The following is a 24,630-nucleotide window of genomic DNA, read 5'->3' on the forward strand; positions in this document are numbered from 1 at the left end:
TTTAAACCCTCTGCCTAAAATTGGGCCCGCTGCAAGGAACCCTGGGTCAGCCCTACACAGGCCAATTAATGCACAGCATCTGCTGTATAGAAGCCGTGCATGAAGCACTTCCGAATGATTTCAGCAATTAAAAGAGAACTGTTTCCTGCCTGTTCTGACAGCAACTGTTTCAATGCAAGAGTGAGCACCAAATCATTGTGTGCAGCTGAAAAAATTAAGTCTTTTTTTTTTTTATCTTGTGAAAAGGATGTGGGAGGGATGAAGATTTCTTACGGAATCGGATCCTTCTTTTGTTGTCCAACATTCTGTGTTTTTCTGCCAAATTAGACAGAAGGCTCCGAGGGTTTACGGGGCCCTCTACAGTATCACCTTCTGGTGCACTGTGGCTCCCTAAAAAGACAGATCAATATCAACCCTGCTGATTTGCCTACAAAAGTGAAAATCCTTCAATTACATTTTTAAGACCATTATATTTAGAACACAGGTGTTCTGATGCATAACAGTTTTAAGGCTCTTGGAGCTGCAGTGGAAAAAAACAATCACAGCCCTAAGTAAATATGATCTTAGAGGTGGTTAAAAGTGATATCTCCTTCCTCAGCCTTGAGAAGACACCAGTAAACATCACTCACAATTTCCACTATGCTACAACTGTGTCCCTGTTGAGCCTTGTAAGAAGGGACAATGCCCTATGAAAGAGAGTTATCCTCTCTTGTAGCCTTCTGCAAAATAATTACAGACATGCATCTTGTTTATGCTTGTGCAAAACCACTGAACAATGAACTAAGTATGCATTCACTATCTATGAAGATACTGGGATTTTTGTTTGTTTATTTATTGTTTAAACTTAGTCCATGCCGGTATCATTCCCTTCCCAGATTCTTTTCTCTCTGACTTGTTGGCAATCTGGCAGCCAGCATCCAACAAAAAAACAAATCAAGAGGAATTGGATGAGCAACAATTGAAATTCCTTGGCATTGTCCATTACCATGTAAAATAATTAGTGCAAGTTTCCTCTTCTTTCCAAATTAACTTTGAAACCAGAGCTACAGAGCTGCAAGTATAATTAGCGGCAATTAATAGTACTTGACAAATCATTATTAAACTTTTTTTGCCACACTCCTTTAACGAATGAATCCAAACATAGCACATCCCAAATTTTCTGACCTCTGACTAAAGGTCACTGATGTCCCCCTGACAGCAATCAGCACTGTTCATTGCACTCCCACTTATCCAAAACACACTTCCCCAACTGCTTCTGAGATCCCAGCGTGCTGGGGAAGTGATATGCAGGCAGAGCACTTCTGGAGGACATTCTTGTGCTAACACAGTCCAGTCTTTATCAGCCAACTTTTTTAGCAACAGCTAAAAAGTTGTTTATTATTTGCAAATGCAAAGTACACCAAAATAATAATAATTAAAAAATCTGTTAATTAATTTCAAAGGATTGGTAACATTTTTCCCCAAGGAGGAAACTCTAATAATATTGACTATTTCTACCTCAGCATCAGATTAGGATTTCCTTCTTAATTATACCCTACTCCTTTTTACTGTTGTCGTTTCTCTATTATGAATTCCAACCAGAAGAAAAAGAGAAGTTTTTTTTTTAAGATTTTGAGGTCTGAATGGCAAATACAATTTAAAACAACACACAAATGCTGACAGCAACAGGTAAGTTTGTAAGTCCATCTTTTCTTTCATGAGAATGAAGGATGTAGTGAGAAAAAGAATTTAGAAAGCTATTTTGTTTTGGTTTTAGTAGTGAGCATTTCAGCGGTAAAGGTCAAGCAAAACATCTTTTCCCACAGCAAAAACTTACCAAGGCTTGTGAAATGGAAAATCATGGACAAAGATTCTTTTAAACTGTTCTTCAAAGAATAACAAGAAAAATTGAAATAAAATGCATGCAACTGAACTGAAAGAGGCATGCAGTTTAAAACATCTTCCTTAATTAGTTTTAAAAGGTGGGAATGCACCAATGTGTTTTATAAGTTTAACAACGAAGAAATCAGCCTTCAAGTTAACCAATTTTGAAACTACTGAGATAGCTAGCATCTACATTTAACAGCTGACATTAGTAGAAAAAATTCATCCCATGCAGTATTAGTATTAATGGCCACACTACTATCAATTTGAAATCATAAGAAATTTTGATATGAGAAAAGTACATTTAAAGAATGGTTGGAACAGTGGTAACTTCCAAAACCTGAAGTAATCTTGAATTACTGGAAAGGGAGGAAATTTAGAAACAAAGGTCAAAATAGTTAATTGTCCTCTTCTTTTGGCTGTAATCCTACAAAGATTCAGCGATGCTGTGGTGTTTACCCAGAGGTGCTTTCCATATTTATGGATAGGGGTAATCATTAAAGCGATTTAGGCTGCCAGGTATTAGCTTATTGACCAATGCTTGGATTAGTAATGCCACCTGTCCTGTTCAATGTAACTAAAAAAGAAAAACTACCAACAGAAACATGGAGCTAAAAAAAAAACACCTTCACATTTCTGACAGACAGAAAACTGAAAAAGCAAAACCCATATTCATAGATGAAAACATAGCAAAGGTCACAAGGCAATCAGGACAGCTAAGATCTTTCTTTGTTGCTGTGGACAGTTAAGACTACCAAAGTCAGTAGTGGGAACACTTTAGATGGGTTGTTTTAGGTATGACAACATTGTTTTACCTGTGCAACCATTAGGATCTTGAGTTTTCCCCACTCCTGTACTTTCAGTGCACAGAATCCTACATGCACAAAACCAAGCCAAGCACCTCAAGATGAAGAAGAAATATTTGCAGATGCCTGCCTGTTTCCTGCCCTCTCAGTAAAGCAGGGCATTTGTGCAGCTTAGTAGGTGCTCTTTGTGGTAGCTGCAGTGAGATTAAAACTACGTGCAGTGCCATCTCCACACTCTGGCATAAAAATCCTGCTGTGTGCTAGCAGGGCTAGCTTGTGCTGCCACCAGGGTCAGCAGAAACAGAGCAAGTTCCTTGCCTGGATTCTTGAAGCCCAGTGGTTTCTCTAGGCCGTGGCATGATGGGGAACCAAAAGTAATTCCCCCAGAACCAAATTTCATCCTAATGCACATATACCATTAACAATCTACTTACAAAATAAATATGCAAACACCCTCACCCCCCAATAAGGAGTATTTCCTGTATTAATGTCACTGAGTTATCATGAGGAATGTAATCTGAATTTAAGACTTCTTTCCCTAAATAATATTAACCTTCTTTCCAGTCAGCCAGATTTCAAATTGTTTCATTGTTTATGCTGCTTTCTGCTTCTGAATGCCTTCATTGTGCTTCTAGGAATAACTGAGTGACAACTAATTATAGTCTTCTGATCACATGAAGGAAAATAAAGTAGAAAGTAACTAAAAAACCTAAAGAAATTGGCAGCATCACAAGTTCTGCTTCTCTCTAAATGACAAACAGCACTTCCCCACTGTGTTACAAAAATCTATAGATCATCTTACAGACAAAAGAAAATAAATTCCTTGAATATGCAATATCTTTTGGCAAAAAATGAACTGAAAACTGCTTATCAGACCAGCTGGATAGAGGATGCTCACACAATCTTCTATCGGGCTTCAACAGACCGAAGTATTTTTCAGCAACAACAGCCAAAAGAGAACACCATGCTCCAAGGAAAACAATGACAAGTCGAGTGGGGAAAACTAACGCAGAGATCAGCACTGCCTTCTCCTTTGGCTATGGACACACAGAGAGGGACTAACACCACATGCTTTACCTGACCAGGCACAATGCCCTACAGCTGAACCATAGGTAATAAACAGTTTGCAAGTGCGGCCATTCAGACAAGGATGAGGTGACCCTCTCCAGTCAGTTTTTCACAATTTCTAAATTACACATGAAGGAAGGGTATGGCAGCCCAGCTCCCTCTGCTACTCATCACTCTGAGACCATGTCTCTGTGAGGACAGGGACTGTGCTGCACTAATGCTATAGCTCACAGGTTAGGAGAAAATAACCTCAGAGTAGCTAGCCACCAGATAGCTTTATTGCTAGTACCAGCAACACCTGAGGAGAAAGATGGACAACTGCCTTGCATTCTCCCACTTTTCAGCTGTGCTGTTTTCACACACTATGCAAATTTGAGCTGCCAAACCCGATTACAAGCACAGAATAGGAGCTACTTAAATTCCCACTACTCCAGCACACTAAAGAAATTAGACTTTTCCCAAGTAGTGCAACAAAAAGAGCTGTATTTATCACGGAGCTACAGTTCCCTGCCCATCATGCCTTCAACAGCTGTAGTGAGTGAGGTGGTTTCTGATGGACAGCCCAGACGCCGTAATCTGAATCCCACCATCCCACTGCTTATTCAGTGCCGATAGCTGATGTTACCCTCATCTCACTTGCTGGCTCGCTTTTTTTTAACGTTTTGACAGTAGTCTTGAAAAGGAAGGATTTAAGTTAAACCCTTTTCAATAACGCAAATGTGTTTTTTGCAATTAAAGCCACACAATTAGCAATGACAAGCTCAGGTCAGCAGAACACAGATTATGCTGTTCAAATGCTCTGCCACTCAGTGCCTCCAGCAAAAAGCTGCAGGAAAGGAGAAAAGAAAAAAAAATCTCACACATATTATTTAACAACTTGTGCTCTGATGCACACCACCACTTGTGGATTTCTGGAGGGGGGTTCATTTATTTATTTACTTAAAATCCCTTAGGCTCTGGCCTCCTTCTCCACTGGTTGTATTCCTTTCAGACAACAAGAATTACTCCTCATGGCAAGAAGGCTGGTAACATTTAGAATTAACATCTCAAAAATAAATATTAAACAAATTTTAAAAGTCTTAAAATCCTTGACTTAAAAATGTTTCCCTTCATTCTTCACCAAAAAAAAGCGTTTGCTTAAGATCTTCCTCATTCAGTCACTTGTATTGCCTAGACAAAGAAAGCAGATTCCTCTGTCCATGTGATGACATACTGATTAATTTTAATTGAATACTGTTCTTTTTATTTAAAGTATGTAAACGGTGTGTGTGTGCACGTATAAATCACAAAAACAGAAAACTAACTGTAAAAGCTAAAAGAATTTCTAATTTCTAATCAGTACTTAGTTTTGTTTCCTCTGAAATGTCTTTGTTTCATTAATAGTAACATTGGCACCTGCAGATCTTTAATATTAACATGATGACTCCCTTCTCCCTGTAGACAGACAGAAGCAACCATATACTTTAAATCCAAAAGTGGTATCATAGCAAAATGTAAGCAAACAAATCACTTTACCAGCACGATCGACAACTGTCACCTAGTAGATGTAATGTTGATTTTGGACTTCAGATCTTGATCCCATTTCTGCACAATCTCTCAAGAAAATCTGTAGTGCCACATACATGTTTATGGCATCATTTAACTGACAACAGTACTTTAAAATTAGTATGCAAAATCTGATTCAAATATTCCTATGTCTGCAATCACTTCCTTGCTTTCAATGGTTATGAGAGATAAGGGCCCTGACCTTAGAAATAACATATGCTACAATGTGGTAGGATTTCATATAAAGCTGAGTTCAAGTCAGTATTTAAATGTAACTTTAAAACACTATATTTATATTTGTTTCCAGCTCAGTGTAAGGTAAGAATCACTGGAAATCCCCAGGACAACAACAGCATGTTCCCTTGCCCTTCTGTATGGCAAGTTTATTCCTTCTGCAGAACAAGATTACCACATGAGACTGGGAATTCCCAGCATAGGATTCCCAATTCATGTGTATATTCATGTGTGTTTGAAATTCTTAAAAAAGAAAAAGGGGAGGGAAATTATATATCACTCCTGTGTCCCTTTTTTTTTAGTAATATTTTCATTACTTCAGGGCAGAAAATCAACAGTCTACTCCTGCTAGCACTAACTAACTAACTATATACGTATGTATACATATATATATACACTTATGCATATTTACATGCACACACACATACACAGAATTTCCTCCCTCGTCCCTATCCTCCCCCCCTCAAGGCATTTGGGGTACAAATACAAGCTATTTCTTCAGTTTCAGCTGTGTACTTGTACCAGGCTGAAAATTTTCCTCTTAAAGCCAGTTTAGTCTTTATAATTCAAATGAAAAACAGCACACATCCTTCATCACACTTTATTCTACAGGTGATGTTAAAAAAAAAAAAAAAGAAGTCAAACCCTGTGACCTGTAGTTTCAGTTACACCAAGGAGAAATTTCTGTGGAATATGTAATGAAAATGCAGATATATAGATCACATTTCTTACCGTGTCGCCAGGCTTGACAGAAACTGCCACCACTGTTCCAGGCATAGGAGATCTCAAAATGCTGGAGGTGTCCTCTTCTGCTTTCTCTGGCATGTACTTGCTCAGCTCCGCAGCAACCTTCGTCAGTATTTGTAATTTGTACTAAAGAATAGGAAGAGGAATGTTTTAGAAAACTGCACGTTGGTGAATTCCAGTCAATAATCTGCACTATTTTATGTTATGTTTTTATGTAATGCATCTGTTATCTGTTCTTCACAGGGGTGTCTAAAAAACACTGTTTGAAATTTTTATTCAGTTTCATTTTCAGGACATAGAAAGAAAAATATGCAACCCAAATCTGCGGCAACGTGCACATAACAGGAAAGAATCAAATACAGTAAAGAGATGTCATATTCATTTTAAAATTAGGGGTAGAGAGGGAAGATGTAAATTTAAAACTAGAAGTGCCCTTATGCTTGCTGCACATCATCTTTGGTGAATAAGGAATATTGAGGGATTTGTTTCCACTGCAGTACTGAATTGCAAAGTGACCTTTTGGGAAAATCTGCCAGACTTTAAACAACAGGACTGATCTTAAACATTATGTTTACTTTTTAAACATTTCTTTTGACCACATATTTAGTGTTTGAAGTTAATAACTTGCTCAGATTTTACAATTAAAACATATTAAACAATTTCAATTCTGTTCTTTCAGATGATGAAACAGTGTTGTATTGAATATTCTTCATCTGTAATAAAAACTGTTTAGCAGCTGTTACCTACCTTGAGAAAAAATGTTTTCTCTAATTTTTTTTTACAGCAATTAGAAATGGAAGAGAATATGATGACCCTGAAGTGTCTAAGAGTATCTCTTTAAACGAAGCTTTCTGAAAACATATAAATGTTGCCTAAACTGATTTCAGCTCCAGGCTTTTAGTTTTTAAAAACTGTCAACTATTTTAATCACTGAGACAGTTGCTTGCCCTCAGACAGACGGTCTTCACGTTTGTCCCAGGGCACCTGAGAGGGACTGCAAAAAGCCAGTAGATGGCAGCAGGTCTCTGCGTGACACTCCTGCCTCGCCAAGGCCAACCAGAGAAGACCAGCACCGCACTTCATCAATAATTTAAACAAAGGTTTTAGTAATAAGCATCGGATGAACTGCATTTACAATTCAAATGTGTATTTTGCCGATGTAAAGTTCAACACCTTGCTTGGAACAGTATGTTTTCCTCCAAAACAATTAGCTATTGTTTTATTAACAATAGCATGTCTTTACTTTTCATTTTTACATGGACAGAAAAAATCCGATATCCTTATGGTGAAGGTAAAGGGGAACTCTACCTTCTGCTTCCGTAGAGAGCAGAACAAGGTATTTAGAAATACATGCAAAAGGTGATTAATTCTGCAATGACATCTTTAAAAAGCAGCTTTCAAAGGCAAATTAAAACAACGTAAAGGAGGATTATCATCATCCATGAATGGCATGTGGACACACAACATTATGTGCGATGAACAGTGCAACCATTCACTTAGAAATACTTACTTTTAATCAGAAATATAAGCAAATGGTTAAACGAACCAATTCCCCCCAACTCACCAAAGTAAGTAATAAAATGCTACAATAATATTTCCTGAAGCCGTAAGGGGCACCCAAAGATTTGAGACCCATTCCCAACCATGTGCCTCGGTTACAATTGATGTGGCTCAGGGAAATCAGCACCATTTTGTATGCAAAAAGCAGTTTTAACTCCAAGCCTCCCGCAGGCATCATCATGACAATTAAGACTGTGGCGCTCACAATTCTCCAACCCAAAATACAGCTAGTTCTCTCCCAGCTCAAGCAACCGCGTTCAATGTGATGTGCTCACTGCAGCCTGTTTCTTTGGAAAAGAAGTGCGCGTCTGCGTGCACATGCACACACTTTCATGTAGAGGCTGTAGGGAGAGGGGAGGCGATGCCTATAGGAGAGTTGGTGACATAAGTTGCAAATAGAATTGCAGCAGTGTGACAAGTCAAATAATAACATCTTATGCATGTTTCTTTACTCTTGAGTGTCTGTTTTGCAATCAAGACATACAAGTGTCTGCCAGTTTCTGAAGGATATGATCCTTAAGTGAAATTACTGTGCAAATAAAAGCTTTTTACTCCTATTAAAATTCATCTGAGTCATAAGTGGCAAGGAAAAAAAGCTTGCAGAGTGTATTCTGCTGTCAATCTAATAAACATTCTGTTCAGAGGGACTATTTATCAAAGATAAATTGTACTTAAAAGTCCTTCATTAAATCTATGGGGGGGAATATAATTACACCAAATTGCACAGTTTCAGTATCCACGGTTAGTGTCTTCTTTGTACTCAGAGTTTGAAAATAAATAAAAAAAAAATTTTAAAAAAGGAGAGAAAAAAAAGAAAAAAGGAAGAACACAGAAATAAGATTTGTGGACTGTATTACTGCCTCTTGCAAGAGACTATTTTGATATGATTTCAAAGGACTAGGTGTATATGCCATTTAGTTTTTGGAGCCACATACAACACTTCCAAGCTGCCCAATTTCAAATTTAAACTTGAAGAGAAAGCCAGACCTTCATCTAGGTTACAGTATTTCACAGGGGCTGAAATACAGAATTCCCTATGCACTCCACCACGTACAGCAGTGGGGGAAAAACCACATTCCTCGGCATGCTGCACTTTAAAGCTAAGTTCTCCACACCAAGCTAAAATATCCCTACCAAACATTGTTTTTACTATCTTTATAATTTTCATATCTTTTAGATTCCTTTCTCGGCAGGACTCCTGCTTTACTTGGAGTGAGATGTAAGAGTCAGTACTCTCAAAGCTTTAAAACGCAGGTCTTTGTTATTGATGAGCTGTTCCTTTTCCTTTTGTATTTGTTTATTGTTCTTTAGTCTGTTTGGGGGATAAGCAAGTTACTGTAATCAAAAAGTAAAAAATAACAACAGTAAACTTCTGGGGAAAGGCCTTTTTTGGCACGGTTGGTTTACAAATGACCTTTCAGAAAATAAAAAGACAAAGCCGAAAAGAAAGGTTCCTTCTTTAAGATTACCTTTGATGTATTTCGGCTGTTTGGCTGGCCCACACTAAATACCTGCATAAGCATCCCTCTGTGACTGCTGTTACTTATCCCTGGGGATGAGTTGTGGAGTGGGGTGCAGGGCGCTGTTCACCTAACCAGGGTACAGCCTGAAGCTCGGGGAGAGCCACAGGACTCTCTGGAAGATCACGCCAAACAACGCCTGCCAGCGCTGCCACAACAAAGACGATTAAGAATAAAGCACATTTTTTCATTACATGATGAACACGCTGCTATGCCTTTGATTTACTGAGGACAATGCCGAACATAGGAAGCAGAAGTTTTGATATGCTACTAACGAGTGCGGATGAGGTTCAGATTTTTTTCCTTTATCCTCAGGAGGAGGAAGAGATGGGAGAAAGAAGGGGCGTAAATTGGGGAAGGCTGTGAAGTTTGGGTTATAAATAGCGACCAGGAGGTTTTTCACTGGCCTACACCAGAAACATTTGTTGGAGTCATAAACAAATTGCAGGTGGACTCTGAGAGCAAGGAAATCTGCTAGCCATCAGATCTGCCCTGATGAGTAGTTGTCACCAGCCACTGCTCCACTCCACAGGGTTTCAAAGCCTAATTCTGCCAGCCAAAGTCAAGTCAATAAAGCGGTACCAAAAGGAGCCATACAGCTTTTGATGACATAGAAACCAGGTGTTTCTTTTCCACCAGACTGTTGGGAGTCCACAGTCAGGTGACAAAAATTATAGTAGGGAAAACTGATGTTACTTAATAGTTTTCTAAGGGTAACAGTATCCTGTCCTATCTTTCCCACTAAATGAATTGGATGTTTGTGTAATGCAAAACTACCTCTTACAACCAAATGTCCATGACAACAATAAGAACATAAAAGGTGCAAAACCAGCAATGTAAGGGGGAGGGAGGGGAAGTGTATACCAGGGGCTGGGGGGGGCAGGCGGGAGAAAAATAAGCAAATAAGGTGAAAAATTATACCTTGGGTTTTGTGGAGGTTTTTTGTTGATACATACCGCACTGATCCTCCAAGTCACTAGACAAGTAGACTAGCTGCTACAAAAAAGGTCACCAGAGCATATCTGGCCCCATCTGTGCTTAAAAAAAAGTTCTGTAGTTTGGTTCCCTTACCGCCTGCAACTAAACATTGCAAATCTTCACTAAAATGCTCAAAATTGCACTCTGGTACATCTCACACTAGTTTATTAAATATGATCTTCCTTGTACCCTTGAAATTCATGTCTCAGAACCTGTAAATGTTCAAATTCCATTGGAGATTTTATAGAGCAATCACTACCCATATGTTACTTATGACAGTGTTTGGACTGCTGACCAGATGTGGATTTTCAGTATGCTTTACCTAAATGTTCAAGCATGTTTTTCAAATGTCTGTCATTCTTGTGGTCAGAAGGGTGAAAATCTTAGGTAGCTCAGATTTCAGTACAGAAATTGTCTGCTCTGTGTCTTCATTATTTTCACTAGCCTCACAGTCTCATTTTTGGAACCAGTGAAATGTATTAACAGTGGTCACATAATTTTCCTTTAACATTCCACATCCTGCCTCAGGTTACTTAACTGTTGTCACCTGCACTTGGACGTCATCGACTCACAAGGAGTAGGTTATTCAGTATTCAGTCCAAGCAACATCAAGCAACGTTCCAGTTCTGAACACAATGAGCACGCTGCCTTTTTTATTATCATTATACACTTAATCATCATGACCGTACCCTTGCTTAGATTTCCACCACAGCACCTAAACGGGAAAACGATGTATTTATTCCATATAACTCGAAGATGTTAGGCACTACTTTCTTTCAGAGTCAAGGATTCCTTACTCAACGGGGAGATAAATGACATTTTGCAAATCACGGAGGCTTTTTTCCCCGAAGACTGAGTTCTAGAGGTGATTTACTTCCACAGGGTGGTGGGGAGGACTAACATTAACATCTGCGCAAAATAACGGCACTTTTAGTCTGATGGCGGAGCAAACACTCAACACGCTACGGAGACAGCTGTTAAATAATAATAGTAAAAAAAATAAAAATACCAAAACAACCACAAAAATCATGAGCCTTTAGTAGCAGCAAAAGGGAAAGATAAACGAGAGGAGCCTCACCACCACGTAGTAGACACTCCAGCAGCAGAAACTTAATTAGACTCGTAATTCAGCCACATTTCCCACTTTCCATTCCTTGTGTGATACATAATTAGCACTCTAGAGAAACCTACCAAGGGTTAAAGTCACGCAAAAATAGCTTCCCTCCGCTTCAGACTGCGGCTGAACAGGCAGAATCGAAAGGGGACAGACGGCAAGCCCGGCGATATCCTCCCTGGGAGCGCGCCGGCGGCCGGGCAGGGCGCGGGGAGCCGGGAGCGGCGCGGAGCGGGCGCGGAGCGGGAGCGGCCGCAGCTGCCGCCGCCGAGCAGCCCGTTAGCATAATGCTTTGACAACTCCATCAGCGCAGTCTCAAGGTAGCTGTCAATCAGGATGCATCATTTAATACAACAGCACACTAAGGATTTTCTCCTACAACCCACATGACAGCGTATCTACAGCTCTATTTATATCAGCGCCCAGTTGTGTTTACAATGCTGTTGTAATTAGAAAAGATGCAACAGGCAGCAATATTATTCAGATTCCCATTTTGCCATGCTGCCGTGTAAAGTGCGATCTTGCTTCACAGAGTCATGCTAAATGACAAAAGCGCTATTTTCTTCAGTCTCTGTGCTCAGACAGCACTTCATTTGCAGCTATCTATAATTAGATTAATGGTGTAGTGCTGTACAAAGCAGGCCCACTTCACATCAGATAGCATATGAATTAGGACAAACACTTATTTCAATTCCAGGCAGAGAAAGCAGTGACTGGGGTATTTAGCATACCCTTTATGGTGGAATGAGATGTTAATTGTGTACCATTACCTCTAAACTGCTTGCTTGTTGTATAAATCACTGTGCTAATTGATGCAGAGATAGAAACGTAGCCACAGGCAAGAAAGCAACGGAATGAGAGCTGAAGACGGTGGATAAAGGATTATCGAGTAAAACCATATGGAGATGAGATTCCTTTGAAACCTGCCCACAAGCAGTACTACTATGAACTAGAGGGGGAAAAGTGCTGCACTGATGCTTAAGGGAAAAAAAAATATATTGTTTATATCATCATTTCAGAACAGAATCCTAGCAGGGAATCCAAGCCAAGATACAAAACTGAAGAATAAATATGTGTAATGAGCCTCAACACATGCTTCCAAAAGACAAGTAGCAGGCTGAGCATGCCCTGGGAACAGTCACCACACTGCCCGGATTTTGGGGGCCTGAGTTAAAAAGTAACACTTGCAAACTATCCAAAGCAGATGTTCAGATGTTCCCCTGACACAACCGAGGACCAAAAATACAGGCATTGCAAACGGGGGGTGGGGGTGGGGTGTAAAAGACGAATAAAACCCAGCCAAACAAAAAACCAACCAAGACATTCAAGTGGCTACTGATAAGTTAAATGTACTAATAAGGAGGAAGAAAGGAGGCAGCTTTACACACCTGTAGTAACAATCACTCACATGCCCGTGCATATACAGGGACAAGAAAACTCCTAAAAATCCTCCTGCACAAACAAGAGGAGAATCTCTCAGAAGTAACAAGTAGCGGTGTCAGCACCAGGACCATCAAAGCCTGCTTTCTCTCAGATGGGGTTTGTAGTTGGTTGTCATCTAAAACACCACTGCACCCTCAGGGGTGTTCGCAACTGCGCTCCCCAGTGTGAACTCTCTCACCTTAAAAAAACCTAGTTTAACCAAACCCTCTGACCACACTCCCGACCACACTCCCTAACCACACAGAGTTGCAGCTTCCTCCTCCAACTGGATACATTTTACTCAAGAAACCGGTTGGACCATAATGTTTTTGGAATCCTTCCTCCTCTGATATGCTTGGCTGAAATCGATTAACTGAGTCAAAGTTACTGCAAAGACAGGGAACAAACACACACAAGGAGCCTCCAGCATGCCTACCCCAGGCTTGGTTTCCTAAAAATAGCATTAAAAAAGGAAGATGAAACACAATGCCATCTCAAACGCTACATTCAAGGACAAGCCAACTGGGTGATGTGCTCTTCTTTGAGCTATGCTTCTTCCCCTACAGATACTGCAAATATGTTTGGCATAATTTTTATTCTGCAGGAGAGTGGCTCTAGTATATCTGCGGGAATCAGAGCCACTGCACTCCAAATCTAAATCTCCTCTCTCCCTCTGCCCCCAAATTGTTGTATAAACTTTTTTTCTTAAGTGTCTTTTTTGGAAAGCTTATTTGTACACAGCTAAGACTTAACTTCATACTTTGATCACTAAAAAAATGCCAAGACAAAATGCTAGCAAATCAAATACTACACAATGTCCTGTTCTAAAAAAATACATCTGTTTCTCTTGCAACACGATACTTAAGAGCAAGTGCTTTCAGTCACAAACTCTAAGAGAGTTTCCAAGAAACACAAGGTACCTTCCCCTTGAGTGTTCAAGCCCCACTAATCTAGTGTTTGATACTGCCTTAGCTTAAAAGAGCAAAGAGAATGCATTATATCTGCTAGACACCTCACTGTCCTGTGGTTCATTAAGAAGAGTGACATGCTAGCTTTTCAAACTTTGCTTTTAATTTGCTTTTAGAACTACTTTTTTTTTCCTACTCATGGCAGCTAATTATTACTGGGACAGAAGTGGTTCAAGTGTTGCAGCACTGTTTATTGATCTCAGCTCCCAAAGAAATACACATAAAAATATATATGTAGATGTGTATCCACATATATAAGGGGGGGAGAGCTTAGGGGTGGACAGTTACCCATTACAAACAAGCAGTACTAATGTACAAATTACTGCTTGCTGCAAAAATCAAGTGAATAGCAGAAGAGAATCACATATTGTTTGATGAAGTGCTTCAGTTATTCTGAGAGGAACCTTTAGATTATTTCCAACACAATACACATAAGTAAACAGAATGATGTTAAAGATGTCTTGAAATGACAGTAGAATTCAACAGTTTAGATTTTGATCACCAGACATACTAGCCTGTGGATTATCCTCCTTTATCACTGAAGCTTATAACTTCCAGGAAACACTAGCTATACCTGCACAAGCAAAGGGACCTAAGAAATAGAAACAAATGGCAGTAGGAAAAAAATCCCCTGTGTTGACTACTTTGAAGTAACACCTCCCAAGTGTGGCCTAGTCGACATAAATGGGAATGCATTGAGGAAAAGAGCTGTGAAGCTGTGTAACAGTCCTGTTCCCAATCATTAATCACCTTTTTTAGACCATTTAAACTTGCCCATTAGAGCCTGCAGCAAAATGCCAACACTCCCATCACTTGCATGTCAGCAGTACTGGTGTTAACAGGAGAAAATATATGGTGTCTATGATTGTGCCCCAGTTCTACAGCATTTGCTACCTTTAATTGAAAGAAGCAGTTAAACACAAGGTAAATCACTCAGTTAGCTAAGCTGTTTAATAACACGTAATTGATAATGTCAGTATGTTACAGTAACATAATGCATCACTTTCATCACTCCTATGCTTCAAATACGGTCAACTTATACTACAAACACTTACTTTTAATCTGCTATTTAATGACAAAATCGAGCAGAACTGCCCTGAGTACACGTGGAACATAGGTAAAACACACACCACTGCCTCAATTCATCTGCAGGTTGGTTAGAAACACTTGCAACTTTGTGAAAATGGTTTAGTTACATCACTAGCAACTTGTTTTTTGTCTCAAAACACCAGAAGCTCCTACTGTAATAATTTGTATTTCTCTGATAAAACCTGTTGAAAAAGCACACGAAAATATCTGCACAAGAAAAAGCAACTATTTGTTTTCTGAAATGTGCCCCAATCCTGCAAGCTTTTTGCCTAACTTTTCACATGTAACCCGGCCTACTGTAGCCATCAGGACTGCTTGTTAGTATAAGGCAAATCACACACCTAAGTGTTTACAAAATCATACCCCTTAAATATGGAATATTATCTAGAATAGGAAAAAATATATCTCATCAGCTATGTACAGACAGTCTGTTTAAACATGATTAACCCCATTATACAATTCTGAGGTTTTTACCATTTATTAATTTTTAAAAAAGTATTTCTACAAGTATTTAAAATGTGCAAGAACATTTTACCTGTTTGTTTTATATAACAATAAAAATGTAACCACTGACAAGAACCATGTAGCAGAGAAAAAGCAGATGGCTGAAAAATGGGATGGGTTTTTGGATTTGTTTTTCAAAAAAGACAAGGTCCTAAAAAACCACCAAACAAACAAACAAAAAAAACCCACACAAAAACCAATCAAAACAAAACAAACAAACAGCCAAGTGAACAACTTAAGTTACCACTGTTAGAAGATGCATGCAGGAAAAGAAGGCAATGGGAACAGGCTCAGTGGTAGCAGGCAAGACTAAGTGTGCTGCCACTTGGAACCTATATGTAACTATACCATTACAGTTACCTACATGTAATATGTTTGCCCTGTATCACAGACAACATGGCTAGGAAGGCTCAGTGTTCCGAAAATAAAATATGCTGCCTTATAAGTAGCCACTTGCCCTGCTCCTGTTCTTACCATTGGAAAGCAGCTGTAAGAGGTAGTGGTAATATCATCACCTATGACTGAGTCTTTAAATCCTTCAGAGAGAAGTCTGGTTGCGCTATCCCAGAGTTCGCCGTCTGAGAAGAGTTACACAGATGTCCCCAGCTAAGAAAGGTTGCAATGAACTGCAACGGCCACAGGTGACTACCAACTTGGCTTTACGTCTTGCTAAGATAACTTGTTGGACTAATGGATTCTCACAATCCTAAAAAGCAAGTCCATTGATAATGAATGGCACAAAGCTCACAAAAGCAACCTATAGAATTTGGTTTGACTAGAGACCAAAGTAATGAGTTATAAAAAGGGAAAAGCCAAAGAAGTGTAAAACTATAGCACCAATTACATACCAACCCACACCTGAAGGATACTTATTATTTTGCAGCTTGCTTCATTCTGGTTAACTACAAATCTGTAAGCTATGCAGTAAGTTTAGTAAGGAAGTACTTTTTGAAAACTACTATCTGATTTGGGACAAAACACATCCCTCACTAGAAAAAAAACCCAAACAACCTACTGAGTAGAATCCATTTAGACAAATGTCAAGCAAATGCTGCTTCATTTGTAGACATCGATGTTTTTCTGCCTCTGGGTGGCCAGGATATAATAAATGTTTGACTCCTCTTCCCTTCAAGCGCTGCTTATGGCACTCGCTTCAACCAAGGAAAAAGCACAGAGAGAGGTCTTTCATTCACTCTGAGGCCACAGAACATTTAGATAGGTCTTATTTTCCACTGACTGCAAAAATGGTTTTAGTCTGTGTGTTTCATAGGGAGAAAATTGCAGAGCAAACTGCATTCTTTCACAGCTTACGAAGTTTTCTAATGGTTGGGCAAGCACTGCTTAGAGCTTGGTCTGTTAATTTGCCTTGGAGTGCTTCCAAATACTACTCGGTAAGCCACAGCATCTTTCTGTTTTGTTTTGAACAGCAGGTAGCACAATGACATATACAACTGGAGAAAAATGTGTATAGAAGGCCAAGGCCTTTTTATAGACATTTGAATCTTTTTTTTTTATTATTTTAATCCTCTCTGGATTGAAATATGGACTTAGGAAAGTTAACATATGAAGCCTCTTGAACCTGGGCAGGTCCAGATGCATTTGTTAAAAATTCAATGCTGTTGAAAATTCAAAACTCAAAGCAGGAGTCTAGCAGGTCATGAGGGAAAGCTGTGAGAAAGGAGTGAGTACACGTATGAGAAAAGTCATCTAAGATGGTGCAACTTTACATAAACAGTGTGACAAACTCTTCCATACGCCTTCCAGACAGGCACTCTGCTCTCACACCATGACGACTACACAGCCTGACTACTGCTCTAGGGGGTTTAGTAGCATCACAGACCACTTTAGAGATAGAGAGGCTTTAAATCCTGGATCCAATCTTGTTCTGGATTTGTTTCTGTCAGTAGTCTCACTGATTTCAGTGAGTTCATGGTATCATCCAAGATAGTTCAGTTAGAACTTTCAATTCAATAAGAACTAAATGAGTTGCTGCACTGCACATTAATACCGACATATCTGCCTGGAAAAAAATTGTGTGTTTGAGAAATTAATCCAGATTGTTCAATGTCCCATCTAATGTGGCCTTGAACACTTTCAGGGATGAGGAATCCGCATCTTACTGTCTTCTTCGGGATGGAGTTGTGAAAAACTACAAAACTGTGTTCTATTTTTTCATTCTACAGTTTAAAGAAATCTAGTTTTTATTTGAGATGTAATAAAAATAACATAAAAGACTGATGGTAAGATTATGAAAATCCACACAAAATGTATAAATTTTATTATATGTAATAAAACAAGTTTTTAATTATGTTTTTTAATTTTTCTGGATACTAAATCACCATGAAAGTCTCAGCAATAGCACAGCACTGGTATTATACCTGTTTCCTACCATTAAATTTCCAGTGATCATTTCACGGCATTAGAAAGGATATCTACATTAGCAATAGATGCACATTCTCTAACATCTGTAATTCAGAAATAAATGCTGTTGCATCTATACTGCTATTACAAGAAGCACTATTCATGTAGGACTTAAAATTCTCTTTTATGTTACAGACTAGTGCTTTTGTAATTCAAACCTTTGCTAATATCTAAGGGCTACATCCGAAAAGACTTACATACCTAAAGCAGGACACTTAGGCAGAACTGAAGTACCTATAAATCCAAAATGGCAATACAAACCCCTGATCATCTGTCACTTAACACTGAAGGCACTTATATTTTATCTTCCTTCCTGGTTCAAAATACACATTTGGAGTTCTGCTGCTATACCCCTTCAGTACCAAGTAATACAGCTCTTTCCTTCTTCAAGCCCAAATGTGACCCAAAAGTCAGGGAACCAGTTTTACTCTAGGGACCATTTCTACCTTCTAGCAGCCTTCCAGTACCTTAAGGGTTCACAAGACAGTTAGAGAGGGACTTTATACAAGCATCTCTAGTGATAAGACAAGGGGTGATGGCTTTAAACTGAATGTGGTTAAATTTAAGTAAGATATTAGGAATTCTTTACTGTGAGGTTGGTGAGACACTGGAACAGGTTGCCCAGAGAAGTTGTGGATTCCTCACCCCTGGAAGTGTTCGAGGCCACATTAGATGGGGCACTGAGCAATCTGGTCTAGTGGAAAGTGTCCCTACCCATGGAAGGAGGGTTGGAACAAGATGATCTTTAATGTTCCTTCCAACCCAAACTATTGTAAGATTCTGTGATTAGAAAAATTATGACTCAGGTGTCTTAGCCCAAAGCCTTAACATTCACATGAGTCCTGGGAGTCATTTACCAGTGAGCAGCAACATTATTCAATGGATTTGGGACTGAAGATGAAGTGATAAACATTGCTGTATGCAATACCTCAACATGAGAAAGAACTTCCTTACACTGAGGGTGGCAGAGCACTGGAACAGGTTGCCCAGGGAGGTTGTGGAGTCTCCCTCTATGGAGACATTCCAAACTCACCTGGACATGTTCCTGTGTCACCTGCTCTAGGTGACCCTGCCTTGGCAGGGGGGTTGGACTGGATGATCTCCAGAGGTTTCTTCCAACCCTAAGATGCTGCGATTCTGCAAGATACACTTGACAGGTCAGTAGAAGGCAATCACCCAAACTACCATCAGACTAGAGCCCCTCAATTAACAACTCCCCTCAATTAACCACCACCGCCCCACAAAGTTATTAGTGAGCTTTGGCCATTACTTCATAATTGATTTGACCTCTGTCCTCACAGCAATATTTTTAAGTTCTCAGAGTGATTTAGTGTTTATTTTTTTAATTAGACTGAGTTTTTGTGAAGCATTCAGAGCACAGAGTATATGGATCTCTGTATTTAATCTCTGTTATTGACTCAATTTTTGATGCAACATTGAAAGGATCACGTGAAACTGTTTCAGACAATCCTAATGAAAACAGCGGAGGAGGAAAGCTAGGAATATTTCTTTAAATGCAAATCAAACTCAAAGATAACGGACTTTGAATAAATATTTTATCAGTTCTACTCTTCACTTCACTGAACAATCATTTTTTTAATGCCATGGGAAATATATCTGCAATTCCCATTATAAGATTTCTTTTAGAGATTAATTTTCATAGACTCACAAAACGGTTTGGGTTGGAAGGGACCTTAAAGATCACCTAGTTCCAGCCCCCTGTCATGGGCAGGGATACCTCCCACCAGACCAGGTTGCTCAGATTTTATACATTCTGTCCTATCTTATTATGCATCTAAACTGTGTTTATTCCTCATACCACCATTTTTCTGAGTGTAATCCAACAGAATGATTGCTCAGACGACCTACAATAGATCTGGACTATTACATTTGGAGCTACTATTCATTTAGATCCAAAAGCTGTTTTACAGAGTCACCAGGCTAATTTCTCTGCTGGTTTAAAAGGTGAAATGCAACTTGTAGTGCACTCATTTCAATCACTAGAAAACTTCACTGTGTTTTTCTAACTGTGGTTCCTTGCTTCAAAAAAACAAAAGCACTATTCACAAGAAATTTGAACTCATTCTCAAGTCTGTTGTTAATCACACAGTGAATTTCTCTACCCCAGGAGAAGATTAGGAATGATCCACTGGCCATAAGGTAAAAACCAGTCAACTGGAAAGAATTTTAGCAGCAATAATATGGTAGGGTAACACATCCATAGTTAGATATCTATTTTCAACATACTTGTTAATCACACTTGGCATAAATAGCAACGAGAGTGAGCCTGGGTATCAATAATTACATAAACCTGGTGTGGGAACAGGAAAAGGAACTTGGAACAACGAAGAATGCTGCTGAAAAAGGCAAATTCCTGAGTATTGCTGTGTAGAGTAACATGAGGATGAAGAGAAGGAAAGGGTTGTAAGACTGGAAATAACTAGCACTGATTTTAGCCATCACAATGCTCTCACTACTCATATAAGAGTAGGAAGTTCAGAAGAAACATGGAGGTTATCCTGGTGTTTTAAAGGTTGTCAGTTTGTCTGTCCAATCTGCAAAGAAAAAGAACTGGGAACATCTCATGGTGGGATAAGATCAAAGTCGAACAGATCACTCTTAAAACATTATTTACTAATAAAATTTTAAACTGAGACACATTGCAAAAAATTTCCTTAAATTTTAAATACATCCAGTATGGCTGGAATTTGGCTGACAATGCAATACTGCTCTGGGTGCTAAAGGTGGACTTTCATGAGCAGATGACTAAAACTGTAACACACATGACCAAGCGGGGTAGATATATCGGAAGGACAGACAAGATGCAGCTCAGCAGTTCATACTTCAAAATGGATTCAGTAATTTAAATATTTACAAATTTGACTACATCATGGCTAGGCTTTGCGAATGAAGATTTAGGAAGGCACTATCCACGTTTGTTACAGGCACGCTGGTGACTTATGAGGCCAATACGAGACAGACATATCCGATTGCAAAAGGCACAGCAGAAAGACTCTTTAGGTGGTGTATTCAGCAGGATACGATTCTTTCTGCGTTGTCTTTTCTCCTCGAGAGTGATCCTGCGTGTGTTCTCAAAGGAAACGGCAGCGTTGAAGATGGTGTGTCTCCAGGCCTCCCAGTTTGAGGCCAGAGTAGACCAGTTATGATGATCAATGTGGTCGAGGTTCAGAGGCTGAGAAATTTGACTACAAGGTGCTTAAAAAAGAATGCTGCTGTGTAAGGCAGGTAGTTATGCACTTATGAGTGAGAAACAGGACAAGGAAGGAATAAAACTAGTTATGTGGCTCAAAGGCTAAGGAACTCAGCTAGGGACAGGAGAAAACTGCATTCTGGGCTCTGCTCCAGTTGCCTAGTCTGCCTCAGGGAAATGGTTCTGAAAATGGGGACCCAGCTTTGCTTTGCCAGTAGAATGGCTCAAGCACTAGGTTTCTTCCCCTACCTCTCTAAGACTTGGCAATTACAGCACACTGCAGGGACAGGGCAGATTTTAATTCCGTCAGGTGGAAGTCAGCACAGAATCCCTACTTCCAGTTTTCTAGGCAAGTACTCTCAGCAGCAAGGGGAGCTGCAAAAAGTGACCACCTCTACCACTGCTATGAATTTTGATCCATGTGGTCATAGCTGCTAGGCATTGGTTGAACTTAATGCTGCCCACCCATGCTAGATGGTTTTTGAACACTGTTCTCTCAGGAGACTTGAGCTGAGTTATACTCATCACTTTGAGCAGCACAGTGAAGATAAGTGATTTAATATCCACTTCTCCAGAGTAGGGTTGCTGAGAAGATGCAGGTACCTTTAGTTAGACACCTGTGAAACCTATTTTAGGTGTCCTGAGGACACTCAGAAGGTTACTGGATCTTAAGCTTCCTGGATCACTTTCTTGGACTCGGACATATTAAATTGCACTTGAATCTTGCTGTAGGTGCCAAAATAGGCACTTAAGTCCCTCTGGACCTTTAAACCCAATGCTTGAAGACATCTGTATATATGATACTGAGGTAGTCTGGTTAAAGAAGAGTATCATACAGATGTTTATATTAATTTCTGTAACACTGATTAGTGATAATTATTCATCTACCTTCATTTCTCTATGGATTACTTTCTACAGACAAATTTCACTCAAGAGGAAATTGTATCCACCAGTTATTGTCATATGGATCGCATTCTCTGCCTCCTTTTCATAAACAGACAAGTCTTTTTATTCCTCTAGTTCTTTTGACCTTACTACTGTTTCCAAAAGTGTTGAATTCTAGATAGCTGTTCAACCAGTTACAACTGCATTGCAAGTTACTTGATACTAAATACTTGAAATGAGACAAGGGTCACAGGGCACTGGCAGAACTCTCAGTGTCTCCTGCTCTCTTCATATGGTATGTGATAATCGGTAACTTACTGTTTCATATGCTAAAACTTCAAGATTAATTGTACAGACTATGAAGATAGTGTTTGAAGTCTATGATCAATGACTATATCTCAGTTGCATAGCCACCTGTAATCCAAAAAGGGTTCCATGTTTCACAGTTTCAGTGCTTTAGCTGCTGCTGTTTAACAACTTTTCTCTAGGACAGTTCATTATCATTACAGGGGAATAGATACCAGAGCAATCTAAGGCCATCTTCATGGCTTCCTCATGTTTGTGGTAGTTGGTGCTTATTGCACTTGTCCTTCCTTGCTACTTTTTCATAGAGTCAATAGCTTGAAAGATGATCAAGCAAAATGGTACATTCAACACAACTCCCTTCTCCCATTCCTGATTATTTGCTTATTTTGGAAGATAAGGACTTTTAACTGCAGAATTCATTAGTCACAATAATATCTGAAGCTTCAAAATCTGCCAACCTACAACAAGACCAAGGACTTGCTGCAGTCACTTAAGACTACAATTCCACTAACGGAGTGTCAGAGGATTTGGTACCAACTGGGATCCTACTTTAAGATCGACTACAGGCATTGGGTTTTTCTTTCTTCTTTATTACAAAACAAAACCAAAATGTCTTTGCTGCAATTATGAAGGGGAAACCTTGCTAAAGTTTGCAGCTATAACTTGCCTCATGATATCATATTATTACATGACCTTCACTGTTTATATAGTTGATAGAACATAATTTAATGACTTCATAGAATCAAATTAATTTCTTCTTATTCATTCATTTTAAAATAGAATCAATATTATTTACCCTACCTGACAATAATGCTCCGTGCTTCACATAAGATTGATTCAATACCAGCAGGTAGTTATCAATAAATGTACTTTGCTGTGGTAAATGAATACAATCAATACTCAGAAATGTTCATTTTCTGGTGTATGACTGAATTGTTACTGACGTGAAAGATGAGTTTTGTCTTTTTACTACTTCTTTTAGGTTTCACATAAGGGGAATCTGAATTTTTCTAGTCAGGAGCAGTACAGAAACAATCTGAAAAATTACCATGCAGGATCGCTGCACAGTGAACATCATTATCCTCTGACAAGGTTATGACACATGAGGTAGCAGACAGAAAAAAAAGAAAACCTCAAGAAAGAAATGTTAGACATTCTCATCTGTGATTGTTTCAACTCTTAAGCATCACAAGTATCATGTGAAAGACAACTCTGTATTGTGAAGGGCAGATTGCATACATTTCAATTTGTTTTGTTCAAAACAGAGTAAGAATGAAATGTTACTTCTTAGGAGGACATCCCAAGACAGCATTTTTCATTTAGAAAAAAGAGTATCAACGTAATATCAGTTACTATAAGCTAAGATTCATTTCAAATTATATTACATACACTGAAAACAAAGCTAATGTCAACAAGATTGACAAAACTTCTTTGTTAACTTCAAAAGGAACTAAAAATAGAGAGTTGGGCAAAGCCATTTCATTTACAGCTACTTTAAAGTAAAACATGAGAAAAGGAGATTTTAGAAGACATTAGAGATAATGTCCCTTTTCAATGGGATCTGGTCTTCTGGTTGCTCTTTCTCCCTTATAGATCATGTCCTTGAATCCCCACAATCCTTCAGTTTTTTAATCTTTTTAAGGCAGTCCCCATTTTTAATAGAGTAACTCAATCTAGCTTGCACAATTTCTCAAGTCATGATGCACCAGTCATTTTCCCAGCTACCAGGGTATATCACTCCTTCTTCCTCCGAATTTCCTCAACCTTTACATGTAATGAGCAATCCCGCTTTGACTTTATAGAAAATTTTAGGAGGTATGCTGAAGAAAAGCATTTCCATAGCACACTTGAGCTCATGCTTGCTTACCTACTGATTTAATATTCAGATATTTTTTGCATAAGAGCCAAGAAAACAAAGGTGGAATGCTTGGGCACATTTATATATATATATATATTTATGGAAAGAGAGGATGGTCCTTGTAAATATAAACAATCATTACAGTTCACATCTTTCAGAAATCAACTTCATGGTTTTTTTTTTAGACATATGTTTTAGGACTTAAGTTGGCTTTTCTGAAAAAAACTACGAATTCATGCAAATCTAAAATAGCTTGTTTCCTTTAAAAAAATAATCTGATCATACATAACATCTATCATTGTTTTGCTATCTGCTTGCAAAAAATACAGCAAGCCAGTATGCGTCATCCATGTTTCCTCCCTTTTACCTGTGTTTCATGAAAACATCCTTATGACAACCATAATCTGCCACAATTCCCACCAAGAATAGCATAAATGCTGTATCTAGCTTCACAGAATAAATATAAAACTGAATTGCAAGTAACAATCTATGCTTTAAATTATTTCCCCTATAATATTAGACCACAAGCAG

General features: G+C 38.9%; 1 protein-coding gene across 2 annotated transcripts in view; it reads right to left on the minus strand.

Annotated features, from left to right (window-relative positions):
• The window catches only part of PCCA (propionyl-CoA carboxylase subunit alpha), a 278,565-nt gene that overhangs the window by 9,133 nt on the left and 244,802 nt on the right, over positions 1–24,630 (minus strand). For both annotated transcript variants that reach the window (XM_051780610.1, XM_051780611.1), the window contains exon 22: positions 6,249–6,389. In XM_051780610.1, coding sequence (XP_051636570.1) covers positions 6,249–6,389 — 141 coding nt within the window. The remainder of the gene's footprint in view (positions 1–6,248; positions 6,390–24,630) is intronic.

Source organism: Manacus candei, unplaced genomic scaffold, assembly GCF_025592945.1.
Source record: "Manacus candei isolate 608988 ecotype Guabito, Panama unplaced genomic scaffold, ASM2559294v1 h1tg000014l, whole genome shotgun sequence".
NCBI classification, from domain to species: Eukaryota; Metazoa; Chordata; class Aves; order Passeriformes; family Pipridae; genus Manacus; species Manacus candei.